At 35.4% G+C, this 27,831-nt stretch overlaps 1 protein-coding gene across 1 annotated transcript in view; it reads right to left on the bottom strand.

Moving 5' to 3' along the window:
* The window catches only part of SNX29 (sorting nexin 29), a 93,136-nt gene that overhangs the window by 43,578 nt on the left and 21,727 nt on the right, over positions 1-27,831 (bottom strand). The window contains exons 13-19 of the mRNA XM_054180725.1: positions 24,629-24,692; positions 23,279-23,407; positions 19,223-19,305; positions 14,768-14,874; positions 7,505-7,621; positions 6,002-6,057; positions 5,002-5,083 (exon numbers count right to left, since the gene is read on the bottom strand). Of these exons, the coding sequence (XP_054036700.1) occupies positions 5,002-5,083; positions 6,002-6,057; positions 7,505-7,621; positions 14,768-14,874; positions 19,223-19,305; positions 23,279-23,407; positions 24,629-24,692 (638 nt within the window). The remainder of the gene's footprint in view (positions 1-5,001; positions 5,084-6,001; positions 6,058-7,504; positions 7,622-14,767; positions 14,875-19,222; positions 19,306-23,278; positions 23,408-24,628; positions 24,693-27,831) is intronic.

The following is a 27,831-nucleotide window of genomic DNA, read 5'->3' as shown; positions in this document are numbered from 1 at the left end:
TCTTTAGAAATACCTTAAATTCTTTTATATTTTTAAAATTATATCTATTTACTTCTAATAACTTTCCTTACTGTACTAGTAAGCCATCCTTCCCTTGGTTTTCCTTTCTTAAAATAGGTTATGTATTGCCTCTGAGCAATACCCAAGTTTTAAAGTGTCCACTATGCCTGCAAACCATCTTAGCTACCCCTTTTAGGTGTTATTTTTACCAGCTTTCTCACTTTTTAACTCATTTCCTTTTTATAGGTAAATACTACAGTAGTGAATTTTTGCCTTCATTGTTCTTTTTACAATAGAATTTACATTAATTTTACTTTATTTAAATTCCTATTCCCATCCCAAATATCTGCTCCTCTTTACACATGAATCTTCCTCTAGTTTTCAGTTTATAAATTCTATAATCTTCAAGTGCCAGTAACTGAGTTCTGCATTTAAAATCACCCTTCATGTGAAAAATCATAAAATCATAGAATCAACAAGCTTAGAAAAGACCTCAAAGATCATCAAGTCCAACCTGTCCCCCAAGACCTCATGCCTACTAGACCATGGCACCAAGTGCCACGTCCAATCCCCTCTTGAACACCTCCAGGGATGGCGACTCCACCACCTCCCTGGGCAGCCCATTCCAATGGCTAACAACTCTCTCTGTGAAGAACTTTCCCCTCACCTCAAGCCTATACTTCCCCTGGCATTCCCCTTGTATTCCAGAAACACGTCTAAATTCCAGTGAATAAATCCTTTATTTTTTCAACATTTTTTTCATTCATGCAGCAGAATACTAGATCTCCACCTCTCCATACTCTCCTACTGGAAATCAAATGGAAAGTATCTTCCACACTATGACTTAGTAGCTTATGTAGAAATATCAAGTCTTCCTAACTTTATACTTACCATGCCAAGTCCCATATGATATCGCAGGGCATGACAAAACTGAACTTCCCTATTCTCACAAGGCATCTTTGTCCTCAGAGCGTAAGAGAAAACAAAGACCTAAATGGCTATTTAATTTTAAATCCCCTGCATCACAACATTTATTGTTTCTCTTTATTGTAGTCACCACTTATTTATTGCAGTTATCTGAAAGTCTGTCAGTTTTGTGAAATGGTGAGATACCAGAAAAAAAGTGGGGGGAAAAAGCAATTTATTCAACCTAACTACACTTAAATGCACATCCAATTCTAAATGGCATTTTCACTAAAATTTATACACTTATTGCAGTAACATGCACAGTTGAATGATCTATATTTATGGCTCTGTTAATTTTTAAGACAGTATTCGCTAGTGCTAGATCATGAAAACTGATTAATTGGCTGCTCACAACTGTCACCTTGAACCCACAGAGTATAAAATTTGGCTGTTTCTAGACCTTGCTTTTAAATTCTTAATATTAATAACCAGTAAATTTTGCCAGTTAAACATTACTGCAAGAGCGCAGTTTAACTCTACAAATACAGAGGTCTGATTGAAATTTTAACATCTAGTGAGATTCATTATAAAACGTTGATGGCTTTCAGAGTCCACAACCTTATTTCTGAGCTTGTCCAGAATTCTTAATCTTTAAACGAACTACTGGATGGTTGAAACTATCTGACAAGTATGCTGAAGCTGCAAACTTCTCCTTCTATATTCACTGAAGAATATAACATCTGGGGTCTTTTAAGGCTGGAAAATGTACTGATTTTGAACATGACATCTGAAACATTTCAAAATATTAAAATGACACAAAAAAGAAATGCTTTACAGCATCACACATCAGCATTGAATAAAAAAAATAATTATAAATTAATTACAATTAAGCACTATAACACAACTCCTGCCTGAGTCTAGTCATGTTCTGTCTAGGTCAAGTTCTCCCGATATGAAAATGAATGGTTTTTGCTTCTTTTCCTGGTTTAAGAAGTAAAAATGCAAAATTTGCATTTATTTATAAGAGGCACAGCTACTCAGATTTACGTCTCCTAATTCATATATCCTTAATAAGCACAAAAGGATGACAGATACTATGGACCTGATAGATTCATACTTTTCCACATTATTTTGGGTGTTCTGCTATTCTTCCCAACATCTTTTGGGTCATTTCCAAGGCATGTGATATGCATGCAGTAGTTTATTATCTGCTAGAAAGTATGTATTTATGAGCAAAAAGGAACAGAAAAGGGACAAGTGTTCTAAAGTGCTTCAACAATTAATATGACATAGGAAGCCTCCACTGTCAAACTGTCTTCCTGTCTCCATCAAGCGAAATGCTGCAGAGACAGACAATTTCAAATCAGCAAAGGTTAACCAATTGGTTCATAACAATAGAGGCAAGGAGGACAATCTTCCTAGCTCTCTAATAACATAAAATGCATAAGAAACCAAACTATGTCAGAAATAGATCTATATGAACTGCATTTGGAAAACAAATATTCAAGGTCCACGCCTTTCTGTAAATCTTCATTTGGCAGCAACACCTTACCTTCAAATTATTACTCATACATCCAATTTTCATACAAGATAAGCAGCTTAAGGCTAATTTCTTATTAGCTTTAAATACAGTCATAAATATTTAGCATACCTAAAAATGATGGTTACCCAAACCTTCAAACTGCCTGTTCCAACTGGCACACTTGAGCTTTCTTCAAAGTATGCTTGACAACTTTTCTCTCAGTATTGATCAGCACAACCAGGGGCAAGTTTTTACATGTCAAGTTACAGTTACTCAAGTACTGGCAGAGAAATCTGAACTCCACTAATATCGACATTCTGCAATATTGCTACTTTCCATTGATATACAAGAAGTTTCTCATGTAGTTGATACAAAGAGTTACACATGCCTTCTAATTTTATGCCATTGGAGAAGTAAATGATAAAGCAGCAAAAATAATGTTTATTATGAATAAGAGGACTCTCAGAAACAAGCTCAGTCATTTATCCTAATTGTTACTCCCACTCCTTGTCTGTTCATTAAATACTGGTAGCCTGGTAAATATCCCTCTTCCACAATTTCAGCACTGAATCAAATTCCCTGTAATCAGGAGTACATGTTTTGGCAGAGGTTTAACAAGATAAATGTACGGTGCTGTTATTGAGGCTATTCTGAAGTTTTTACAAATCAATGCTTTCCTGGTAGCTATAGAATGCAGAATATATATTCTGCAAGCATATGATGTCATATTTGATCAGAGGTGTGGCAATCACTTCAAGTATTTTATCACAGTATTATGCTACTGTAAGTTCAAGTTGTTTGGTGTTTTTTTTCCTACATACACAATGACAGAAACCAAAGTAATTTACTAAACACATGTTCTTGCCACCCATATTCCTGTTACTGAGATTGAAAACTGTCAGGAATTCTACTGATGTATTTTTCCATAAGGAAACATCTAAGCAGGTACCAAGATCAAAGTTTAACAAGAAGTACAGAAGTTTTAGTTCCCTTCTAAAGGTAATGTTTACTTGCTTTTAAAAAATATTAAAGTTGAATTAACACACAACTGTGGATGTTACAGCAATTAGTGTATAAATTTTAGTGAAAATGCCATTCAGAATTGGATGTGCATTTAAGTGCAGTTAAGTTGAATAATTCTTTTTTCCCCACAACCTTTAATAGTATACAGTTTTTCTCCCATTCCTTCATCTGTCATAACATCTCTTACTAAAGAGCTGCCTACAGCTCATCCACAAGCAGTTGCAACAATTGTTTTGTTTCTACTTCTTGACAACCAACCAAATGTAGAGGGAAAACCTGTGCTCAACAGACCACTAGTAAACACGTCTGAGAAGGCAATAGTTTAATTTAACTTTTTATTCCCAACTTACATGGAAAATTTTGGCCTGTTTTCCTTTGCAGGAGGTCTCCCACTGCAACAATCCATGGCCATGATTTGACAGTTAGAAATTATGTTAACTTTTCATATGCAACAGCATCAGGGTAACAGAGGTGTGTTGGGGTGGAAATTGATGCATCTAAGAAAGTCTGCATTAGCAGACTGGTGTCTGGGTTTAAGAAGCTGTAGCCAGTGACAGCAAAGTGGAAGAATATGCAAGAGCCTGAAATGCAAAAAAAAAAACCCACCCTGTACTTGTCAACAAGTTATGTTTCCACAAATGCTAATGTTCCTGAATTTGACTGATTATTCAATGCTTTTGAGCAAATTACTACCTGTTCAGTATTGTTAGCTTTTCCTTCCATTAGTTGAAGTCTTATTTTTCATTGTCTTTTACTGGCCCAAAGGTAGGTGTTTCCTGTATTTTTCAACTATCTGCCAACACTTCATAAATGATTCAAAATTCTACAAAAATCAGACTGAGAGGAATGTTAAAAAGCTTCAGAAATCTTGTTCAGAGCTAAGTACACACAGTTGAAACAAATTTAGAAAATTTTTGTAGCTGCTAATAATTGACAAATAAATACAAACAGCCCGGGACAACATATTAAAGAGTGTTTAACGATTATAGTGCCATTCTATCCATGGACCGTATCATGATTCTGAAAGAAACAATTCAGGGATGAAGGAATACTTCAACGCTTCAACTACATGGCAGACTAGAGGACAAATCCCTAAATTCAGACCCAGCTGAAGCTGAACGCACCATGAACACTTCCAATGACACACAGTGAAGTCTTACTGCACCATTCAAAATGTCTTTGACTCAGTTAGTATAGTAAGCCACATCAGTCTCTGTCTAGCATCATTTCTGGTCACTGATATCCCCCCAAACTGAAATATATATATATATATATATATATATATATATGCACACTGAAGTAGACATTAGTGATTCATATCTAATTGTTGTACTCCTTGCCCAACACAACCATCTTACCAGCATGCTTTTAAAGTATGGAAAGCCAACTCTCAAAATACACTATTTGGATAATCAACACAATCCTATAGATGAATATGTACAAAGTTACTGCTGCTGTTTATTAACTGATCTTTACCAAAATTATCCTTCAATCTTTAGATTATTCAAATGTGCCATTTTATTCAGAAAGCTTTGCACAGAGCCACTTACCTGATAAACATGAAATGCATTAGCAGCTTTTCCACGCAGAAAGACTGAGGGAATCCAGACATTAATAAGAGCACGGTTTGATCTGAGAAGAGAGAAAAACTTAAAGTAGTCAAACATTTATTTATAAGAACTGCAAATCAACTACCTCCAGTGATCTAATGATCAAAGTGATCAACAAAACAACATTTCAAATAGAGCAGCAGAAACACTCTAGTTCTGACAAACTTTTATACTCGCTGTATCTGGAAGTGTGCTCTCGACTTATCACAACTGAAAAAGAGCACTAAATCAATCCCCTTTGCAGACTTTTTTTTTTCAGGCTTGGGGTTCTTTTAGAGTGTGAATTTGACAACATTTGATTATACACATGAAACAAAAGCTATTCATTTCAACAAATCAACATTTTGGTCCACAAAACTGAGTTCATTATATAACAGAAGAGCACTGTACAATTATGGAGAAGCCATTTCCATTCATTCTTTGTAATTCATCTCCAAATTGCTATGATTCAAAGAAATCACCCCCTCAAACACAAAAAGCTAGATTCATTAGTCTTACCAATAAAGACAAAACTCCAAATCACAACAGTTTGGGATCATCTGGGATGATCAGCTCCATTGTTTGTGGGTTTTTTAAGCACTACTTATATGCATTGATAAGGATTTATTATGAAAAAAATATAAAGTCCATGATATTATGAATAGCATCTATCAATCCAGAGCAACAGAAAAGAGTGCTTTGTTAAAATACCAACACAGCTCACTGAAAAGAGCACTCCAAGACAATCTCCATAAATCTCAACTTCTCACATCTGTTATTAAAAACTACACCAGGGCACGGACTGTGCAGTCCTCTGTATTTTTTTAACAACAGAACACCACAGCTGAGAATTCAGTTATTGGAAATAGTCTACAAAAAGCAAATCTTTGAACCGGTTTCCTTATTCTTCTTTCCCATAAAGACAGTATGGAGAGAAAAACATGAGTGTTATGAAACTTACATTTCGAAATCTGACAAACTCTGATCTTCAGATGTTTGACTCAAATCTCCAGGGACCTATATGCACAAAACAGGGCTCTGTGTCAGAGAACGGACATTTTTCCATCTTGCCTACAACCTGTTTCCTCTCTTTGCCTTCATCTGAAGTGACAAATCCTACCACTATATATTTTTTAATTAACTTCAGTACAATTTTTGCATAAATAAGAACAAGGATGTCATGAATTAGTTCCAGTGCTTGCACATCTATATTGGAACAGATTGGTTACTGATCTTGAGATGATTATTGAAGTATAATACAAAACACATTAATGGCCTCATACCCTTGAAAACACAGACTTTTTGTTTTAATATTCCTCTCTTGGTTGCAGAAGTTCTGGAAATATCGTTGCAAGCAATTAATTTATAAATTACAGCCACTAAAATAGATTATCAGAAAGGAAAAGAAAAGATAGTGGAAAAAGCATGGAAGATATTTTTACAACAAACTGTAAGTGATATAACTATTTTAATAATAAAATGTTAAGAATTTGGCTGTTATTTTTCAACAAGTCAAAGTGGGATCAAATATTCATATCCCCCAACTTTTGACAATTACAAACTTTACCAGCTTTGCAAGTTCTAATTAAAAGTTACTAAGTAGCAGACAGCCAGCACAGAGGTTTCTTTTACTAACATGTAACTAAAATTTATCCACTTCTCAGAATAACACAAAAATCTTTAGGTCAATGCATCATTTCAGTTTGGGCAAGAGCAGCTAGTAACAACTAACAATAACCTAGCACTTAAAAATACAGTATCCTTTCTACTTCTTAAAAAGCTTTAGGAATTAATTTTCTCTTAGGATCTGATACTAGTATCAGTATCTGATAGTATTAGTATCTAACTACTGGATTAGGATATGGAGATATGTGAGTAAAACCAAAAATCTCTGAACATGGACATACAGCCCAAAATCTCCTAGTAAGAAAGTACAGCTACAGTATGTATGGGATTTATCATTTGTCATCTCTTAACACAGCAATGTGATTGTTTCCATCTAAAAGGCTGAAAATAAAGGTGAAATCCTGCTACACTAATACACACAGAATTGTCATCAGCCACTCTACCCAAATCTTACGATAAAACAGGCATGAATGCTTCCAGCACAAACAAAAAAGTTAGGAACAAAATCACATTATCCCATGAACAAAACCTATCAAAATATGTCTCCCCCAGAAGATGGACAATTATTAGAAACATTCCTGACTCCTGTTTCTTCCCAGTTCATTTTAGATTTCAATTCAATCTTTTCTTTCAGCACAAAAAGGCAAAGTGAAGCAATAGTTGGTAGAAAACCATTTATTGTCTGAAGATCTATTTTACATTCAATTCTCCTAAACAGAATCAAACACTATCAAAAATACCAAAAAAGGTGTGCTTGACAGCTGTTATTTCTTACACATTCATTCATCCAGAGTAATGGTTTAAAGCTTATTCCAGAGTATAACAAACAAACACTTACCGGCCCTCTCAGATCAATTAGCTCTTGCCTCATCTGGGACACAAGAGCTTCTTTAGCCATCAGAGCACGGTGCAGCCTCTCATTGAATTCAATCAGTTCCCCATGCATTTCAGCTACCTGAAAAACAAAGCCAAGAGATAATTGCACTCTAAACTGAGAAAAGCAAAATCCAAAAAAAGCTGGGGGGAGCAGGGGGAAGGCAGCAGTCTTTTACTTCTTACATGCACAGCAATTTCTATTTATAATTTTTATTCCACCAAAACACAGCTAAATGAGGCCTCAAGCATGGCCTTTTGGACATGCACTCTAGCTGTGTCTGCACTCTCCATTTTTGAGTCAAAGCATTAAGAAATCAGCAGCTGACACAGGATGTTTATGAGAGTGAACAGAGCTGAATGAACAACAAGGATGAAAACTATACCAAATTACAGAGCAAACTATGTTTACATTGGTTCCCTGCCAAGAGAAGCAAGAAACAATAAAACTGAAATCAAGGTTAAAGATAATATTGAGCTCTTTAATTTTTCTTACACAAAAGTAAAGTGTAAGCCTACAGCATAAAAGGGAAGAACTCCAAAAGGGAAAAAAGTTCCTAAATAGCAAAAGTCTGAATTGTAGCAGTAATGTATTAACATCAAGAGAGCATGAGAGGAAAACCAGCAGAAATAGGGAGCAAGGCTAAGAGGAATTTGAAATGTGTAGGCTTCTGCCTACTTCTACCAGACCCAATATACAATAAAATTGAATAAAAGTTTTGATTATGATGGATGATCCACCAGTACGTAACATATCTCACAAGGGAGTTGTCCTGAACCGATAATGTCACTCAGAGCCTCAAAGAAATTTGAGCCAAAAAGGGTTTATAGAATTATTCTCATGGCAAAAGAAAGACTCTTCAGAGAACCCCACTGTCAGAAATTCCCAAGTAAATCCTCCCTATATGCCTCCTATATTAAAAAAAAAAATGGAATCCTGATGAGGGCCACTCTCAGAGGTAGAGCACCAGATCAACAGTCCCAAGGCAGAGCAAGGAAAGACAAAATTTTAACAGTAATTAGATGAAAACAGGATCAGAGACTGGCTGGTCTCCTCCAGTGAACATTGTAGGGCTACCACAACAATACTGTTGACCATGTCTTCAGGTTGCAGCAGCTGTTGAAATGTCTCCTCACACAGCCACCCAAAAGCTAGGAAAGCAGTAGAGGCAATAGGGTAGAATTATGAAAGCACAGTTGAATGAGTATTGACCTTCAAGGATAGCACAGGAACTTAGACTACTGCCAAATCTCTTAAGAGTTGATAGCTTTCCTTATGGAGGCAGTTCACTATTATCTACGAATTTTATATTTTAGTTTTCTTGAATTACCATTCTGCCTTATTCCTCTTCTCCAGGGAAGTTCCCCAAGATAAAGCAGTTTAATTCAATTTGTTTATTTTAGGCCTTATTTTTAATTCAGCGCTTTGTTCCAGACAACCTGCATCCTCCACACAATCAAAGCAAACAGAAAAAACAGCTTCAATTTGACAAGGCAGAAGCTGATGTGATGGATTGAAACTCAAAAGAACATACCCCAAAAAAATTATAACTGAGTTGAACTTCAAGTATACTTTTCCAATTTCTTTTAACATTAGAGGGAGTCCTTAAAAATCTAATGATTCATCAGTGTGGCATATGCACAAAAGCAGTTAAACTAAGCCCAGATACAATGTGTCAAGACTGACCTCTCTCATTAATTCTGAGTTTCCAAGCTAGTCTGAAATATGCAGCAAATTTCAAGCTAAACCCCAATAACAATAATGGAACAAACAACAAATTTTCCCTGTAATAGGACTTTAAGGAAGTACAAAAGCCAAAGATTTCAGAGTGATTAAACCCCCAAAAATAAAATTTTGTTAGCCTGATTAGATAAGCACTCTAAGATTAATATTGATGATGTATCTTAAACATCACAATACAAAAATCTTGCCACATATCTGAGTTAACCTTTAGTTCCACTCCTCACTTTCTGAAGTGCAAAGGTTTAACACAGTATTAAGACAGTTTCAACAATCAAAAGCTTTTTTGTTAGTACTTCTAGTGTACTAAAGCAGCTTTAATTTACTGCTTTTGATTTTGACCTTGCCAAGCCTTTTTGTTGCAGTTAATGCCATTAGAAAAAGTAAATTCCCAGTCTCATAATTACTCTTTTTCTGACTCTTTCTGACAAAAGTCCAAACATTAGGACTTCCACATTATCAACTAGTGACACTGTATTCATATCGCAACTGTTCATTCACCATCAGTCTGATAAAAAAGGTTCTTTGACGTCAAACACTTAAGAGTAATTAGTAAGCTCATTTTGAGAAACAAAAGATGTCTAAATCCATATGACTAACATAGCAGGTGCCACTTACCAAGCAGGGCTGCCTCATAAATGGCAAATGCACACCAGACGAAACTGCCAACTTTACTAGATAAAGTAATAATATAATGTCATAATTCTGGATAAATCCCATACTACTCATCCCAGTTCATAACCTGTCTCAGGTTAGTATTAGCAGTTCACTGTTAATAACAGAAAGCCAAAGCTGGGAGGCAGAACTTTTCTTGTATTTCACATACAAAAAGATGCAGTATGCTACTGGTTGCAAATGCACAGGGAAAAAAAACAAACCATAGTACTGAGTTGATTGATTGGTAATCAAAAGCAATATACACATTTATAAAACCCCAGTAGTTTATTTGAAATCATGTTTGATTTTTCAGTGCCTGTCCCTATCAAAAGGACAAAATCCAAACTCTCTGATGCAATATCTTCACAGTTTTCTCTCCCTCTAATTTGGATGTCTCTGAAATAACTTCTTACTTGCAGACTCAACGAACATGTAAATTCAACAGTTCTCTCAAAACATGGGAAGTAATACAAAGTGTCCCCAGAAAAATTAAATAATAAAAAGCAAATAAAACAGCAAATCACTTCTTACATATTATCAAACATGCAAACTGGCAAACATGGTACTTAAGAAAATCACTTTTATTAGCAACTAAGAGACTTCAGTACTCCTTGTTGAAGGAGAGTGTATTACCATCACAGTAAACCAAAAGGAGCAATAAGACATACATCTGAATATTAAGTTCCTCTAATTTTACCTGCATCAAGGTCTGTTAAAAACAATTGAGGTCTCATTATAATTATATCCTTTCAGTTATATTCTATGTCATCACATCTTCCTTTATTCATTCCACACTGAATCTTAAGCAATAATTTTCCCTACTGCAACTTCAATAATCTTTATGGTTGTTTTTCTCCCTGACAATATGTTTAAAGCAGATAATTAAAGCCCAAACAGCCCAAGACTCACTTGGCCAGATAACCATTCAGATTTGGTTCTGGCCATATCAGAAATCATACTCCAAGAGCCCAAATTCTTATCAAAAAGGGGAAGCGAGGCTAAAATAAAATACCTAGACTGGATGCAAGTGCACTATAAAGTAGGTGTCAATAAATAATATGACTGACAGAAGAGGACCAAACGAAAAAGATACAAATTGCACTCTTAATTCAATGCTAAGAGAAAAAGATTTTTTGGTTCACAAAATGCTCTTTTCCAACTCTGTCCTATGAGACAACATTGAATCTAAGCAAATAAGTGTTATTATTTAATAATAGTATTTGTAGGCAATTTAATGTCTAAGGGGGGGGGGGAATCGTTGTCTTTACATAACCCTGTCAAAAAACCACAAAACTTCATGGATTTCCAATAAAATGGGTCATGTAAATCAATAAAACACCACTCAGAGTTTTCAACCAAGTTATTAAATATCTGAGAGTTTATTTCTTAAATAAAGGTTTCTTTTTATTCTTGTCTTATGAATGTCATTAACAGCCAAGAGCACACATTATTAATACAGTAAAAGATTCTATGTTTACCACTAATATGTAGAATCACTTGGGAATCAAAAGTAATAAAAGAACAAACCAAAATGATTTTTAGAAGGAAAGCATGAGAAAAAAAAATGACAAGCAAACAATTCTTTGTAGTCAGAGGTGGGGTTTTTAAACAGGTAAGTAAGTTGCCCAGTGTCTGTCACAGCCTTTCCACATAATTGCTTCAGACATTGCCAAAATTGGTTTACTGTAAACAAGAAGGCTCCAAGGAGACTTTTTTGTGGCCTTCCAGTATCTTAAGGGGGCCTACAAGATAGCTGGCGAGGGACTTTTTAGGATCTTGGGTAGCAAAAGGACTAGGGGGAATGGAGCAAAAGTAGAAGTGGGGAGATTCAGATTGGATGTTAGGAAGAAGTTCTTCACCATGAAGGTGGTGAGACACCGGAACAAGTTACCCAGGGAGGTGGTGTGACAATGAAAGAAAATGGCCTCAAATTGTACCAGAGGAGGTTTAGGTTGGATATTAGGAAAAAATTATTTACAGAAAGAGTGGTCAGACATTGGAATAGTCTGCCCGGGTAGGTGGTGGAATCGTCCCTGGAGGTGTTCAAGAAATGTGTGCACATGGCACTTCAGGACATGGTTTAATGGCCATGGTGGTCTTAAGTTGATGACTGGACTCAATGACCTTAGAGGTCTTTTCCAACCAAAGCAATTCCATGATTTTATAACCAAAATTACCTTTTGTAGATACTGTTTCAAATTTTTGAAACACTTCAACTTCACAGAAGAGCTGCATAATTTGTCAGCAATTTAAAAAACATTAAACATAACCTTTTTGACATATGTCAGATCTCATGAATACCTAATATTCAGAAATCAACTCTCAGCTCTAATCTACTGGGTGTACTTCTTTGAACAAAGTGAGTTCATGTGATCGGCATATGCACGTTCCCAGCCTCACATACCAAATGCTCAGAGATCAATCTGTCAGGCATAAAAATACCATACTACACCTACCACACAAAAAGTTAAGTCTGTGAGCTTTAGGAAAATGCACAAGAGTATTTTCAAGTTCGTTAAAAGGCATACTGCAGGTTTCTGCAGAACTTTAAAAACTGCACAATTCCTGGTTAATTTATGCAGAAAAATTCCAACTCCTATGAAAATGTTTCTTGTACAGGTGGTGTTTTGGGGTTTTTTGAGCTGTTTTTTAAACATTTCTGCAGAACAATAAAGGACTAATAGATTGTGATACAAGCTTCAGTACATCACAAGCCAGTTATTCCTGCAGAGGGGCCAGTCTCCTCACTCCCTAGTCTGACAGGAACAGTCTATGCCAGGTGAAATGAAAATTCAGTGTCACGTATCGAGTCTTTTAACATCTCTCTCATACCTTTTAGCACATGGTGAGCATTCAACTTGGACAGAATGCAGGTTAAATACACCACTAAAATTACTCTTCAAAAGAGTACACAATTATCTAAGCCTAAAACTGCAAAGAAAGTTTGAAGCATTGTTCTCTCTAATTAGACATGTTTACTTGTTCATTACTGGTCTACAGTCACAAAGAAAGAGAATGGACTAATCCAAAACAATAGAGATAATTTATTCAAAAAATCACTAACAGTAGAAGTTTCTCTAAGTTTCTTTACTCCTTCAGAAATGTTAATTGCAATCTTTCTTTATCCACATGGTTGAATAAAGCCATTAATAGATCCTAATGTAAGAAAATCAATACATCCTTTTTTAAAGAAATCAATAAATTTGGTAAGAAATTGACAATTTCTTCAATATATTATTAAGAACAAAATTATTTCAATGGAAAAAAAAAGAGAAGAAAAAAAATCTCAGTTACTCAGCAGAGCCATTATTTTTATCCTCTTGACAGCTAGTCATTTCTCCTCAGGGAGACCTCAATATCCTGATCAGCTACCAAGGAATTCAAGGCAATCTTTGTCTTCAGCTGAAACAGTCTACTAAGCACAAAGTCACAGTAACTAAAACTGCTTAAGTCTGAACATTTTTCAGACCCAAATCTAGCTGAATGGAACTGTCAGAACAGCATTCAAGAGTGGTTTTTTTATCCTAGTCCTGAATCTGCAACACAATGCAGGCTAACCTTTGAAAATAAGATTTCACATCTTGCATCTGTGGACAGAAAAAGGAATGATATATCTGGAATGTTACAGATCCTACTTTGAGCATGCAAAGATGCTGTTACCAACTAGAAAGTAAGATTCAGATTCAACCTTTCTCTTCTGGATGTGACTTATAACAAGATTCTACAGTGGTTGGATCCATGCTGCGCCCTCAGTGCTACTCCTAACACAAAATCAGACGTGTTAGAAACAAACTCCTGAATGTGCAGCACAAACTTAGCAGAACTAAGGAAGCTGCTTTTAAAGATGAAGAGACTTTTACCTGAGTTTTTAATTAAGATATTCTTTTGTAGGTACAGAACAGAGAAAAGTACTCAGAAGAACCCAACCAAGGGAATGCATTAGAGAGAGAATTAGTTTCACATGGTCCTGTGAGAAAGGGATAACCAAGTATAAATGTTTTAGAACCACCATATTAATCTCTTTGATGTATGACTTGCATTTTTAGTCATCTTCAACATTATCAGTTAATATGAGTATCCCATTTCAGAGTATTTTGGGCAAGAGAAAGACATACAGAACTGTTTTACTTTTTATAAAAATGTTCATTTAATATTTAATAGGAGATATGGGTATTGGATATTAAATTTCATTACTTTTGTCTGGAAAATAATTCTATTTAAATTTAGGATGAAACTCTAATCTTTCTTTTTTTTTTTTTTTCCCCATTAATGAATTTTACATTAGCCTTAAAGTGAATCTTGCATTAAGAACTTTTTGTAACATGGTCACGTAACAGAACTAGTAATTTTGTAGTGCAGTGGCAATCAGAAAACAGTAAGAAAGCACAGGAACAGCTGCAGATTTCAGTAGGTTCTCATTTTAAAGCTCAACTGACAAAACAGCAATGTCTCTAAACATGTACTGTAAATTATACCACACCTTAAAACTGTTGTCTATGACACTTTCAACATCACTATCACCAGTTATAACCTTAAGGAACTTGTTCATTTATTAAAACCTTTACTTTCAAAAATCAAAGTGTAAATGCGTACTCTTGTTAGGAAAATTATTTTTAATTATCAAGTTGTTTTAAATATGCTTTGATGTTGAATAAAGAAATTTGTATTTTTACCACAGAAGTAAATCTTCCATTTTTTCTTTTTAACACATAAATCAGACTTTCTTTTACAATGGGTAAACAAATGACAACTAAGCAAAGAAACTACTTATGGCTTCAAGCATTACGTTACAGTTACAATTCTGTGAAATTTGTGTAGTACAAATTTTACCTCTATCAATTTTCTCTCATAAGAGCTGGCCAGTTCCTCAGTGTTTTCCGCTTGCTTTTGCTCTGGGATAGTAAATTCACCATCAGTGCTCCAAATATTTGGCAGAACTGAAAAAAGAGAGATCTCAAATCAAAATGCTAACTTGCATAAACATCTAAGACAAGCCTTTCAGAAGTCATAGCTCTGAAAGAAACAGTTACTACAAGTCAAAATAGGATGTAATACAAATGCTGCTTTTTTGTAACCAGTGTTAGAAAGGGACTCTCAAATGGTATGGAATGCAAACCAAAAGCATTTTCTGTTCCCTGACTCCAGCCATCTAATATCTGTAGGTAGTGACTGCAATTCCTAGCCAAAGACCTTGAAAATTAAGCCTATGCTTCTCTTTCATGCCTTTTTTCTACTTCTCTTCCAAAATATCATTTCATAGCACTTGTACAGACTACTTATATAACACAGAAACTAGAGAAAACAGGACTGAGACCGGACACTCCATACTTCATCTAGTATTTCCTGGGTTTGTGTAAAGCAGAAATAGCTGTAGTTATTTCATTCCTGACAGTCAATTGTCTAATTTATTCCTAGAAACCTCCAATAATGGAGATTTTATGCTTCCCTGCACAATCTATTTAAATTTAAATATTCTTCTCAGAAAGGTTTTCCTGATAGCTAATCAAACTTCCTTCACCTGCCATTTAAGCCCATTACTTCTTTTCTTATCCACAGTGAATTAAAACTGCAGTTTATTCCATTCCTGCTCCTAGCTATCATTTAGGTACTCGATGATTGCTTTAAGGCCTACTCCAAGTCTTCTCCAAGTTCTAATTCAACTTTTCCTCATGGATCATGAATTTCTAAAAACACAGCTTAGCAAATATAAAGTAAACAACCCCTAATAAAAGAGAGGTTTAACAAATGCTTTCACCATTTTTCAAAATCTAAATTATATATACAAGCACTATATGGTAGATAGAAGACAATTCATCTGACTAAATACTCTTGAGCCTGGGTACTGATTTTTGCTTTGAGGAAAAATATATACATTCAGAAGATTATTATTAAGTGAATTTTGAAAGCTATTTTAAGAGCTGTATCTCATAAATCTTGCTTGAATTCTTCAGCCAGAAACTTCTACGATCAGCATTTTCCTATACATAATATTATTGTACCTAAGCAGGTTTGAAAAATGGTACACATTCAACTCCTGCTGATGGCTGAGAAATCAGGGTGCTCATTTATTAAATATTTTAAAACACAGTATCAAACTACTCAGTCTACAGAGTGATCCCTCATTTTGAAAGCTGGTATGATATTCTGAACTTGGCATGGCTCTGACTAGTCACATTTGCTGAGTGGAGTTTTTGTTGTTTTTTTAAGTCACTGTGAGGCAAAGTGTTATGCTGAGTTTCAGTTATTAATTTAGGAAACTATTCAAAAGCCATACTCAATAGCATCTGATCTGATTACTGTAGCAAACATGTAGATTCTTCTCTATTTATAGTCATAAAAATAACAGCAGAAGCTCAATCTATTTTGACTCTTTCAAAAATAGTTTCACAGAAAGTATAAACATGTAGTGTTCTAAAATCTACAATACATTGCAGCCTTTTGATACCATTTGGAAGAAGATTAATCATCACTGAAATTACTCATTATGATAACAGAGAGCAGTACCGAAATTAGGTTTATGCAAGAGTTTCTCCTCCCTGTAGAAGACAATTTCCTAATATTACAGTGAAAGAGGAGAGCTTGGAGTTCTCCAAGTTTAAACAAATCAGACTTCTGTGTCCCTGTCTAGTTAGAAGCTTTAACTTAGGAGCATGCAACAAGAATTTTGACTTACAATGACAAAAGCAAAAAAATAGAAGTTTGTTCATCCTGTTTTCTTCATAAAACTGTCACAAACTCAGACCAGAGTAATAAATCAAGTCTTGCAAATATACTCTGTATTCCCTTCAAGCATGTGAGCTAATTAAGAGTAAAATCACTTAAGACCAATTGTTATGGTCACTTACTAAGTTATACCACAAGTGGAATTCAGTGACTTGCCTTAAGTTACACAGGGATATATATATTGAGAAGTACAAATAGCTCTTTCTAATAATGCATTCATTATGAAGGCTCACATCTGAAAAATATTAATGTTTACAATGAGATACTGCAAGTTATATATATAAACCATGAGGGATATTGTTTCTATAAATCTGATGGAAGGAAAAAAAATTATTTCACTCTCTTTAGTTGAAGTGTATCTAAACATCTTAGTTCTCAGGGATTATTTACATGCTGAGATACTTTTTTGAGTCAGATGCTCCAGTACTACTACAAATTTCACATAAATCTCCAGTGGCAACTAAGGGAAAATAAATATTGGTTTTATTAAAAAGACAATGCATGAAGTTAGGATATAAGAAAAATTAACTACAAATAATGCACATAGCTGAAACATATACTGGTCATTCATGATAAACATTACAGAAGATTACAGTGGATTGATTAAATATCCTCTGAGCATAAAGCATACATGTATTCATTTTTAGAATTGTTGGTACTGTTCCAACCCCCTTTTTCATGTATAAAATCTGACCATCCTACTCAGTTTCTATTCTTATCACTCACTAATTTGCATAATTTTAACATGGCAGAATATAGCTAGCCTAGAAATATTTTTTTTTCTTTTCCTATAATTACACTCATCATGGAAACTGTCAGTATCTAATGAAGGATAATTTCTGCTATTATAAGAAGCTTAAGCGATGGTTTTCGGGAATAATTCTTAATATGAATCAGTACACTCCAGCAAAGTCGGAAGTAAAAACATGTGGTCTCACTAACAAAAATCCTTTTAAGGATGAATGAAGTTTTCCAACTACAGGTAAGTACAGTAACTAGCCTTTAAGAGCAGAATTAGGGGAGTATTCATTCACATAGCCACTTATACAGCCACAATATGGACAATGAAACTAAAAAAAAAAAAATATATATATATATATATATATATATATATATATAAAGACAGATGGTGCCAGTTTCTGGAAAGCCTCCTTGACTCTCCAAACACCACCTCTAGTCAGTGGAAATACAGGTAGCACTGGAAGACCATTCAGAATCAAGATGCCAATTTATCCTGCCTATCACCACTGACCTATGAAGAAAAATGGGTAGCACTGGTGATAACATAACTCATTACCTCTCAGATACAACATAGAATACATAGAATAAACCAGGTTGGAAGAGACCTTCAAGATCATCGCGTCCAACCCATCAACCAATCCAACACCGCCCAAGCAACTAACCCACGGCACCAAGCACCCCATCAAGTCTTCTCCTGAAAACCTCCAGTGATGGCGACTCCACCACCTCCCCAGGCAGCCCATTCCAATGTGCAATCACTCTTTCTGTATAGAACTTTTTTCTAACATCCAGCCTGAAACATCAGCTCTTCAGAGTCAGAGCAAATCAGAAAAGAAAGGCACATGTCTGGTCTTCAGACAGACACTATTCCAAACTGTCTGCAAACACTCATCTCCAAAACACTCATGGTATTATGTAGAGATAAGACATTTTCTCTCCTCAAAATAATTATTCTTATATTCCAATATCACATTAATTCACATATTATTTTTTAAATTAATTTTTCATCTGATATATTCTTCTAGAAAGCTCTTTATTGAAGAAAAAAAAAAATACAAGTCAGACCACTTCATCTACCAGAAACACTCTTTAAAGTTCAGTTCAAAAATCTATCAGTATTTTTTTTCAAAAGGAAAAGACATCAAGTATGTTATTTTCACTACTAGGAGATACTAATCTATCATGGTTAGAAGAGGCAAATAATTGCAATTATCTCCTACTAACCCCACTTTCACAAAAATGAGTTCATTTGTTTTGGTGATGACTCAGTAAAGAAAGCAAAGACTTCTTGATTGTTTCTGCTCAGCACTAGCTTGACAGTATGCCACCACAAAACGTTCTTTTTGCTTGATATCAATCTGCACCACAAAACTGTTCACACAACAGCAACCATCCCAGTCAGAGATGCATCAGGGACAGTTCTCACAGAAACAGAATTTGCCATCTTTACAGATGCTAGTATTTTTCAACATGGGGAAGGTTGATATTCTCATGGGTAGCAGCACGTGGAAGCATGAACCATGTCACCAACAGCACTAGGGTTGTTCTGTGTGGCTGAAGTGCTAGCTATGGAACATGGCTTGTGCAGAATTCGGTGGTTGGATATCTACAGGGATCCACTCCAGGATTCCCGTAAACCAGAGACATGTCTGTTCACTGGTTATTGTTTCATTGTCAATTTTCATATGAGTCCAGAAGTACTTCCATCATGTGGTTACTATATCTATCCCTCCAACAAATTCTGTCTCAGTGACAGCATAAAGCAAAATAAACCCTGTGCATAGATTTCTTTTTTTTACCTTCCCTTCATTTTATCCTTACCTTCCACTGCTTGACCTTCTCTTCTGAGCATCTGGACTGCTCCTACGTACTTCTTAAGTTGCACTTTTAGCACCTCATTTTCTCTGTTGATAAAATGAACAGAATAAATAAACATTACTGCTCTCTCAAAATAGATAACATCCCCTTTCAAATGAAATAAATATACTATCTGTAGTAATAAGCTATATCTGTGTTATGTCATCTAAATAAAAAAAAAAAAACCAAAATCACTTTCACATCAACAGCAGAGTACAAGGAAAACTAGTCTTCCAGGACTATATAAACACATCAGTGAAACAGGTATCTCATAATCAGGAACTTCTCATTAATTGTGCAATTTAGATTTTCTATACTAGACTACGTTGATGGCAGAAAAATTATACAGTCTACCTAAATAAACTGGTGAGTAATAAAGATGGAATCCTAGACAAGGAAATTCAGAATGGCCAATACAATTAGTTTATACTTGGGAAGGGCTCTAACAAATTGAATTTTAATCAAAGCTGACAAGAACCAAGAAAGAGAGGAACCTGCTGGATTGGGTCCAGAGAAAGGATCACAAAATGGTCAGAGGTCTGTAAGACCTCTCCTATGAAGACAGACTTGAGAGAGTTGGAATTGTTCAGCCTGAAGAAGGCTCCAGGGGGCCCTTATTGTCACCTTTCAGTTTAAGAAAGATGGTGACAAACTTTGTTGCAATACAAGGGATGATGGGTTTAAATTAAAAGAGGGAAGACTTAGACTAGATGTAAAGAAGAAATTTTTTTAAGTGAGGGTGGTGAAACACTAGCCAAGACTGCTCAGAGAGGTGGCAGATGCTCCACCCATAGAAACATTCAATATAAGGTTGGATGATGCTCTGAGCAATCTCATCTTGGTTAAAGACTTTCCTGATGACTGCAGGGTGTTGGACTAAAGGTTCCTTTCAACCCAAACTATTCTAAGGTTCTATGAAATCATATCTGATTAGCAGACATGGTTTCATGTTAACAGATTACAGCTGTCGAAAAGCTGATACACAAAAAGGTAAGCATTTTATTTATGGGAATTTATTTAAGAATACAAAATATTCATGTTCGATGGTCCTCATCATGCATGTGCATATATACACATGTACAAACCCCCAACATATTATATATATATACACACACACACAAAATAAATTGCTGTTGTGAGAAATGCCACAATTATATATAAAAGCCCTATGCATGTCCCTATCTTCTTATTTCTACAGATATCAAATCAGCTTTCTGAATTATTAAACCTTTACTCTTTCCCTTTGTAGGAAGCTGCTAAATATTTGAGAATAAACTACAGATTACCAATCAAATTTCAACAGTCTGTGATTATTTTAGATGTTTCATGATATTTTTAATTTCCTAAACTACAATTTTTCCAGAAATGGATGCTGATATTCAGGAAAACATATAATCTATACACTACATTAAAACAAGTTTAAATAATTCATTCATGAGAAAAAAAAATTACAGCCAGACAAAAAGATTTCTCACCAGAAGTCTGTATGTGTCTGCAAGGAATACAATATCATAGCCATTACAAAAAAAGCCATTATAATACTGAAGAAGGAATAAAGATTACCACTACTTGAAACAAAAATGACCCAAGAATTTTTCTATCTTTCAAAGAGAACTTAGGAAGGTCAGGAAAATTTCTGTAAGTAAGCTAGAATTCTGCCCAGGAGGCTAAAGACTCTTTGGAGAGTCTAGAAAACCATCTGAATAAATCAATTTTGCAGATATCCAAAAGTAATAATTTCAACAATTATAAAAAAATGTACTACTATTACTATTGCAGCAGCAGCATCTCCAGTGTACAAAGTGAACCAAGGAAGGAATTCAGAAGAAAAATCTACATTTCAAAATAACTATATGTGAAGTTTCTGTGCTAGAAAATGAGCTGCAATGAATCATTAAAGAGATGCATCCAACATGATACAAGAATTTACTGTACCTAAGCAGTTTCCAACACTATTCACCATGTGATAAAGTAAACTGGCTTTTGGAAGAACAATCAACACAACATATCCAGTCTCCATAGCAATAAATTAAATAGACTTGTTTAAAATTAAAAAATTAGTCTAAGTGAGCATCTCTTTAGATCTTGTTATTAAAGCTCCTTATCTATGCTTTAAAAGGTTTTTGCATGACAAATACCTGATTCATCCACATGTCACCGCAAATTCTAAAACTGTGGGGGAAGTGAGTCAAAGAAATATGAATACAATTCCTATAACCTGAAATGTGAATATTAAATGATGAACTATTTGCATTGTCTCAATTGCCCCACATCACATGAATCACAAACCCACTTATGCTTCTCTCCTTCCCTCCAAATGAGTAGCTCGATTTGATGTGTCATCAAAAGCAGCATTAGTAACATTCTGAATACTTTTTGTTGCTGCTGCTAATTAAGAAAGCTTTATATTAGTAATTTTCAGATACTAGTTCTGTTATGCAATAAAAAGCTTATAGGAAGCTTGGCTGTGGTAGTCTACAACTGGCACATACAGGCAGGAAGAAATCACTTCTCTCTGCGATAAGGCACAGATTACTAATTTTATTCAACACGTGAGATAGGTTTGTTGTTTACTACATGTGTGAATCATCCCCAAGATCTTAGGCAGCATAGGTTACTCTAGAGCTCTAGAATTGTTAGAAGAAAATCATACTATTGCAGCAGCATTTACTGTCAAGTCTTTGCTAAGCTAAATTACATTTAGACAAAGGGGGTTAAAATTATTTTCTTTCTGAACAGCTGTGGCATAATGTCAAGCAGAGACAAATCACTACTAGAAGCAATACTATTTAACACCTTCATTGATGACCTAAACGTGCGGCAGAGTGCACCCTCAGCAAGTTTAAGTGCAATAGAAAACTGGGGAGCAGCTAATATACCAAGCCGTTTTGTTACCATTCAGAGGGACCTGGACAGCCTGGAGAACTGGCCTTAAATGAATCCCTTGAAGTTCAGCAAAGGAAAATGCAAAAATCCTGCACCAAAGGAAAACTAGTGGTAGCTATCATACATACTAGGGGCTAGAAAAGAGCTCTACAGAGGAGGATTTGGGAATCCTTGTGGACAAGCAGCTGACCAGAAGCAAGCAATGCACCCTCTGCAGCAAACAAAGTCAAAAGTACCTTGCAGTGCATTAGGAAATGCACTGCCAACAGGTCACTGCTAGCAATACTGCTCAGAGAGACTGTGGAGCCTTGCGTATATGGAGATATTCAAAACTTGACTGGAAATGGTCCTGAGCAGCCTGTTCCTTCTGACCTGCATAGAGTTAATGGGGAAAGGGTTGCACCCCCTCAGAAATTGGTACTGCTGCTATTGTTTGCCAACAACTGTTACTCACAATAAAGCAATTGGTAAAGTGGTCAGCCATGAAAATCTGACAACAGGACACAAAAAAATACATTAGCTCAAGGGAAATGAAGTCATGCTTAAATAATCAGACCAAAGGAAGATATATTGGATAGAAACATCACTGAAGAAGACAGATAATCCATTTTTCACTGCTTATTTATGTGAAGGTACATATGGAAGAGTATCCATGTCAGCAGCAGTGCTGACACTGACATTATATATAACTGAAAGCAATGAATAAAAGATATAACTATTCCTACTCAATTTGACAAGACCACCACTCAGAAAAACTTCCATTGAAGTAAGAAATAGCTGGGAGCAGAGGGGTCCTCATAATCTGAGTGTGTAACTATATAAGAGATGTACCAGAGGAAATACTGTGGGGTAAAACACACAAACACGAAAAAGTTTTACACGTGCACCAAAGCATCCACTTCTATACACTCCAATACAAAACCAACAAATCAACTACAATTGTCAGAAAATCTTTCACTGCTTTTTTTTTTCCCCATCTTAAATTCAACTAAAGTCCATAGGATTTTGAGTCCTAAATCACTTGTGTTCTTCTAAAAACTAAACTACTTGAAAGTATTTTTCACTTGTATGCAGAACCTTTTATTTCCTTGCTCCACTGCAGTCACTTTTTATGACAAATTCAGCCCTTCTTACCGTGCCAAGGCTTGGACTTTCACTGCATGTCGCTCTTCCTGTTCTGCTATTTTCCTTCTCCAGTTGTCCACTTCCTGTCTTAGGGCTGCAGAGTGCTCCATCTCTCCATCAAGCAGATTTCGCAGAGATCTGGAAGAACGCAGCAGCCTCCATTAGAACACTGCAAACACTACCTGGTAGTTAGAGGACACTGTACAAACCACAGAGGAGGTTGCCTGAATTATGCCATTAATGTTATCCTAAAATTTCATTACTTAATGTAATAAATTGACCTGATTTGATTATACAAAGTTATGAAAAGATACAAGGAAAAATGATCAAACAGAAACAATTCTAAGTGCTTACTGTTAATCTCTATTACAATATCATCAACATGCCCAAAAGACAATGTATTATGGTATGTACTGTACCACCAAGTAGAATAAATGCAGTCAGTGCTTCAGTGCAAGTCCATACATCTCAAGAATAACCTATTGCCAATATATTTACTAGCAAAAGAAGGGAAAAGGAAGGATTCTTGTCTCTCCTGAGCACTGCCATAAACCTCTGCATAAAACCTTTGGTGAGATAGCAAAGGTCAGCACGATACATAATGGTAAAATACAAAACATCCTGGTCCTTTGGCCAAGTTGAATGGGCAATAACTTGCATTTATGGGAGTGGGGAGGATAAAAGGCAGAAAAACGGGATCTGTTGGTGGTCTCAACAGTCAAAAAATAAATCAAATACAACAACTAGAAAAACATAAGTTACCAAAATACCCTTACTACAGTATACAAACAGTATGTCTTGAATACATTTGTATTTTTATTCAACAATGTACTGCAGTAGATTAACTAAAAAGTAGGCTTGATAGCATTTTGCACGAGCAACATCATTTTTACATTGTCATTTTCCTCCAAGTGGGCAGAAAGACACTCCCAGACAACAACCACTTTCAGAGTAACATTGTTAGCCATCCTACATCACTTCTGCACTGGAAGGGAAAAAAAAGGAAATTTTCTGAATGTTTGTATAAGGACAAACTTTAACTCATTTGGAACACTGTCTTAATAGACCTTATCAATCTTTTCTCTGTAAGCTCTGATTTTGAGAAAAACAACTAGCAAAAGCTCCCAATACACAGAGGTACAGATGATTCCAATTCAAAGGAAACAGTTGACCTGCAAACATTACTCTTCAGTATCAAGCACTGAATATTGAAATATTAAGCTTACTTTTCATAGAAAAATAATGTATACATATGTATAAAAAGATCACACAAAAATTAGCCACAGCTTACACAAAGAACAGTTTGTATTAGAGAACAGATATTTTTAGAGTGCCTCTTGACTAGAAAAACAAAACTACCTATTCTGTTCTTCCAGTTCATCCTTTCTATTCATCATGGCCACAATAGCTTGACGAAGTTCATCTAAAGAGAAGGGACAAAAAAGATTAACTTCTGTGTGTGCTTTTGCTCATTTCAGATCTAGAAGTCACGTACATAGTATCACTTATTCAGCAGATGATGCCAACTCCATCTGCTATTCAGCAAAACACTAAAAATGCTTTTAATCTCATCACTGATTTGAGCAGTCTTTCAAAATGGCATTATTTAACGCGGTACCATAAGTACTGATCAAATCAGATTAGTCTATGTCTGGCTTCAACACAAATGTTTACAACTTCGCCTGTGGCTGCAGCTGTTTTGTGTTCATTGCACATGTATAGGACAATGCAATGCAGCTTTTCACTATGTGCACATTAATGAGATACACTGTTAGTTTTTTAACTTCTTAAGTTTGCTTGCCTTCCCAGCTACAGATTCCAACACAGGAAGTAAAATTGTTACAGTGACACCAGAGCAGAGATAATGTCATTGCTTCTTCACAGCATTTCTTCTCAAGATCAGCGTTAAACACTGTCTTAAAGACAATGGGTTTTCTGAACATTGTCATTTCCTGTAAAAACCTCTTAATTACCTAAAAATGCCTTTAAAAAATACTTGGGCATTACTCTAAGAATAACATATTTTTCACTTTATTTTTAGAATTTTTAAAGACATCTTTGGAATTAGGTTTAACAGACAGCTGAGTAATCAAATACCATATAGTAAAGTGTTAGCTCAAAGCACTGCATCACCCAGACTCCTGCTATTGGAAAGGTTTTACCATACACCTGCACAGCTGCACTATTACTATTTACTATACATTTACAAGGGGGAAAAAAGAGGACTTAATCATATTATTAACATTCGGGCTTAATCATCTAAGATGATACAGATACTGACTTTCAGATCTTGCAGGAATCAAATTTTACAACAAAAAACAGAAGGTATTCTATGATTTGAATGGTTTCTAGCAAAAACCAGGATGTATTTATGTCCTAAAATAGATATTTATTTTTTTTAACAATTTCATGTATATTCATCAATAATTTTATGAGACTTTCTGTAGGGACACAATTATGAAACATCCCTCACAAAAGTTAAATGAAAACCTCTTATGTTTATATATAATAAATAAGCCAGTTCCACAAATATTCAAACCAGATGTTGGCAAATATTTTGTGCTTTTCCTGAAATCATGCAAACAGAACCGGCATTATTTAATTTCTTGAAGGAAGCAAAGACATTGGACAACTTTTTTTCTCCTTTACAAAACTTTCAGTTCACTGACGTACAGTTACAAAATTTCTTGCCAGTTAAAAAATACTTAACATTGTCCTTTGGACCAGATCAAATCTGTCCAACTCCACTAACAGCCAAAATGTCAAAGCTTTTACTGTGTCCACCACAACTCCCTTCTGGCATTAGTAATCTGCTGGCAAATACCCCTGTCAGCAAGGTTCTCATATCACTTGAAATCAGCCAATCCAATTCCTTCAGGCTAGACCTGTTTTTTTTTAAAAAATTATTCTTCTTTGGCCATGGACAAAGTAGACAATTATTTTCCTACCCATTCCACACTACAGCTTGTGAATTAATTGACATTAGCAAGAAACATTTCAGTAGATCATTAGAGGGATTTTGCACTCCATTAATTCAGCACAGAAAAAAATAACTATTTTCTTCAGTAGCATAGTGTCTTTATATCAGTTTTCTATACAGCTATTGGAGGGGGGAAAAAAATCACATCCAAACCTTGTAGAAAAGCCAAAAAGGGAATTTGTGACTCTTTAAATAATAATACACTTTTTTTTAAAAAATAATGCAAATTATGGAGACTTCTGCTTTCTCCCTCGATAATATTAATCACATTCAAAACCAAAGCTGTGATTACATGGCTACTTTAACCACTCTTCCTAAGGCTGTGCTTTCAGCAAATGGAACATTCCAGCTTGCCTGACCTATCATTGCTACCACCTCCCTTGTTCTGGCACTGGTGTTTATACACACACACTGTCCTAGCAGCAACCGATCCAGCTCAAAATTGAGTTTGTTAGGGTTTTTCCTTTCTGCTAGGCTACTTTTAGATAAGCAGTTACCAAGTGATCTTACTGTTGAACTTATTAATATTGCTGGCACAAGGCACATAGCAGAAAGCTGTCAGGGCAGAACAGAACACCTTCTTGGAAATAAAGGCAGAGTACCCTTTTTGGCAAGAGTGAAGTTCACACTGCAGTGAAGTTACCAGGTAACCATTAGAACTGATGCAGCAACTGTAGCAAAACTTAAGACTAGAAAGATTATATATGACAAAATATGCCATGCTCCATGATTTTCATGATCATTTTTCCAGAGATGGTCTATAATAGCTTCTTTGAGGGGAAAAACAAACAAATACCAAACCCGAGAGTATGAGTTTTAAGTATTACATCTAGCTACAAAATATCAAACTTGGTTATCAGGGAACTCAACACACTATTAGTATTCTTTTGGTTGTGATGAGATACTGCCACTTTGAGGGCAGATTGGAAAGGCTGGGGGATTTGAGGGGGTTTTGTCTGGGCCATGTTGCTAGGTTTAACAATGGAAAATTAAGGGATTACAACAGCCCTGAAATATACTATGCAGACTTGTGCAAATGGATCACAATCCAGCAGCCTATCTGCGATGTGAAAAATGGTTCTAAAGATGAGGAAAGCAAAATAATCCACTAAGTGTTCAAGCCTTGCACAAGTGTACAATACAATCAAAAATCATTCATAGTAGGCTCTCAGTATGGCAATGCTCTCTAACAAAATAAAGATCTTTAACTACAAAGCAGAATTCAGAATCCTCCTCAAGAAAGCACCAAGACAATGGCATTTTAAATAGTTCAAGAGTGTCATTAAAATGATAATGTACATTCTGAGTTAGTTGCTATTATTTCTTGGCCTCTCAAGAAATTAAAGCCATTGCTACTCAGACAAGGTATTGTGCTGCTGGCTCTGACCCTTATGCTGGGGTGACTACTCTACAATAACTGCCTGTATGCACACTCAGGCTGTTTAAATGTCTACTGATTTATTAACATTTAAACAGTGAAGCTATTACAAATTGTCTCAATCTTTCAAATATTACCAGTCTATTCAAACTGTAACCTTAACTTGCCTAATAACTTAATCTTCTTTCCCTTATTCAACCCTGA

The sequence above is a fragment of the Dryobates pubescens genome, chromosome 4 (assembly GCF_014839835.1).
Source record: "Dryobates pubescens isolate bDryPub1 chromosome 4, bDryPub1.pri, whole genome shotgun sequence".
Taxonomy (NCBI): Eukaryota; Metazoa; Chordata; class Aves; order Piciformes; family Picidae; genus Dryobates; species Dryobates pubescens.
Note: the sequence above shows the minus strand (reverse complement) of the source record. Positions and strands in the feature narration are given on the sequence as shown.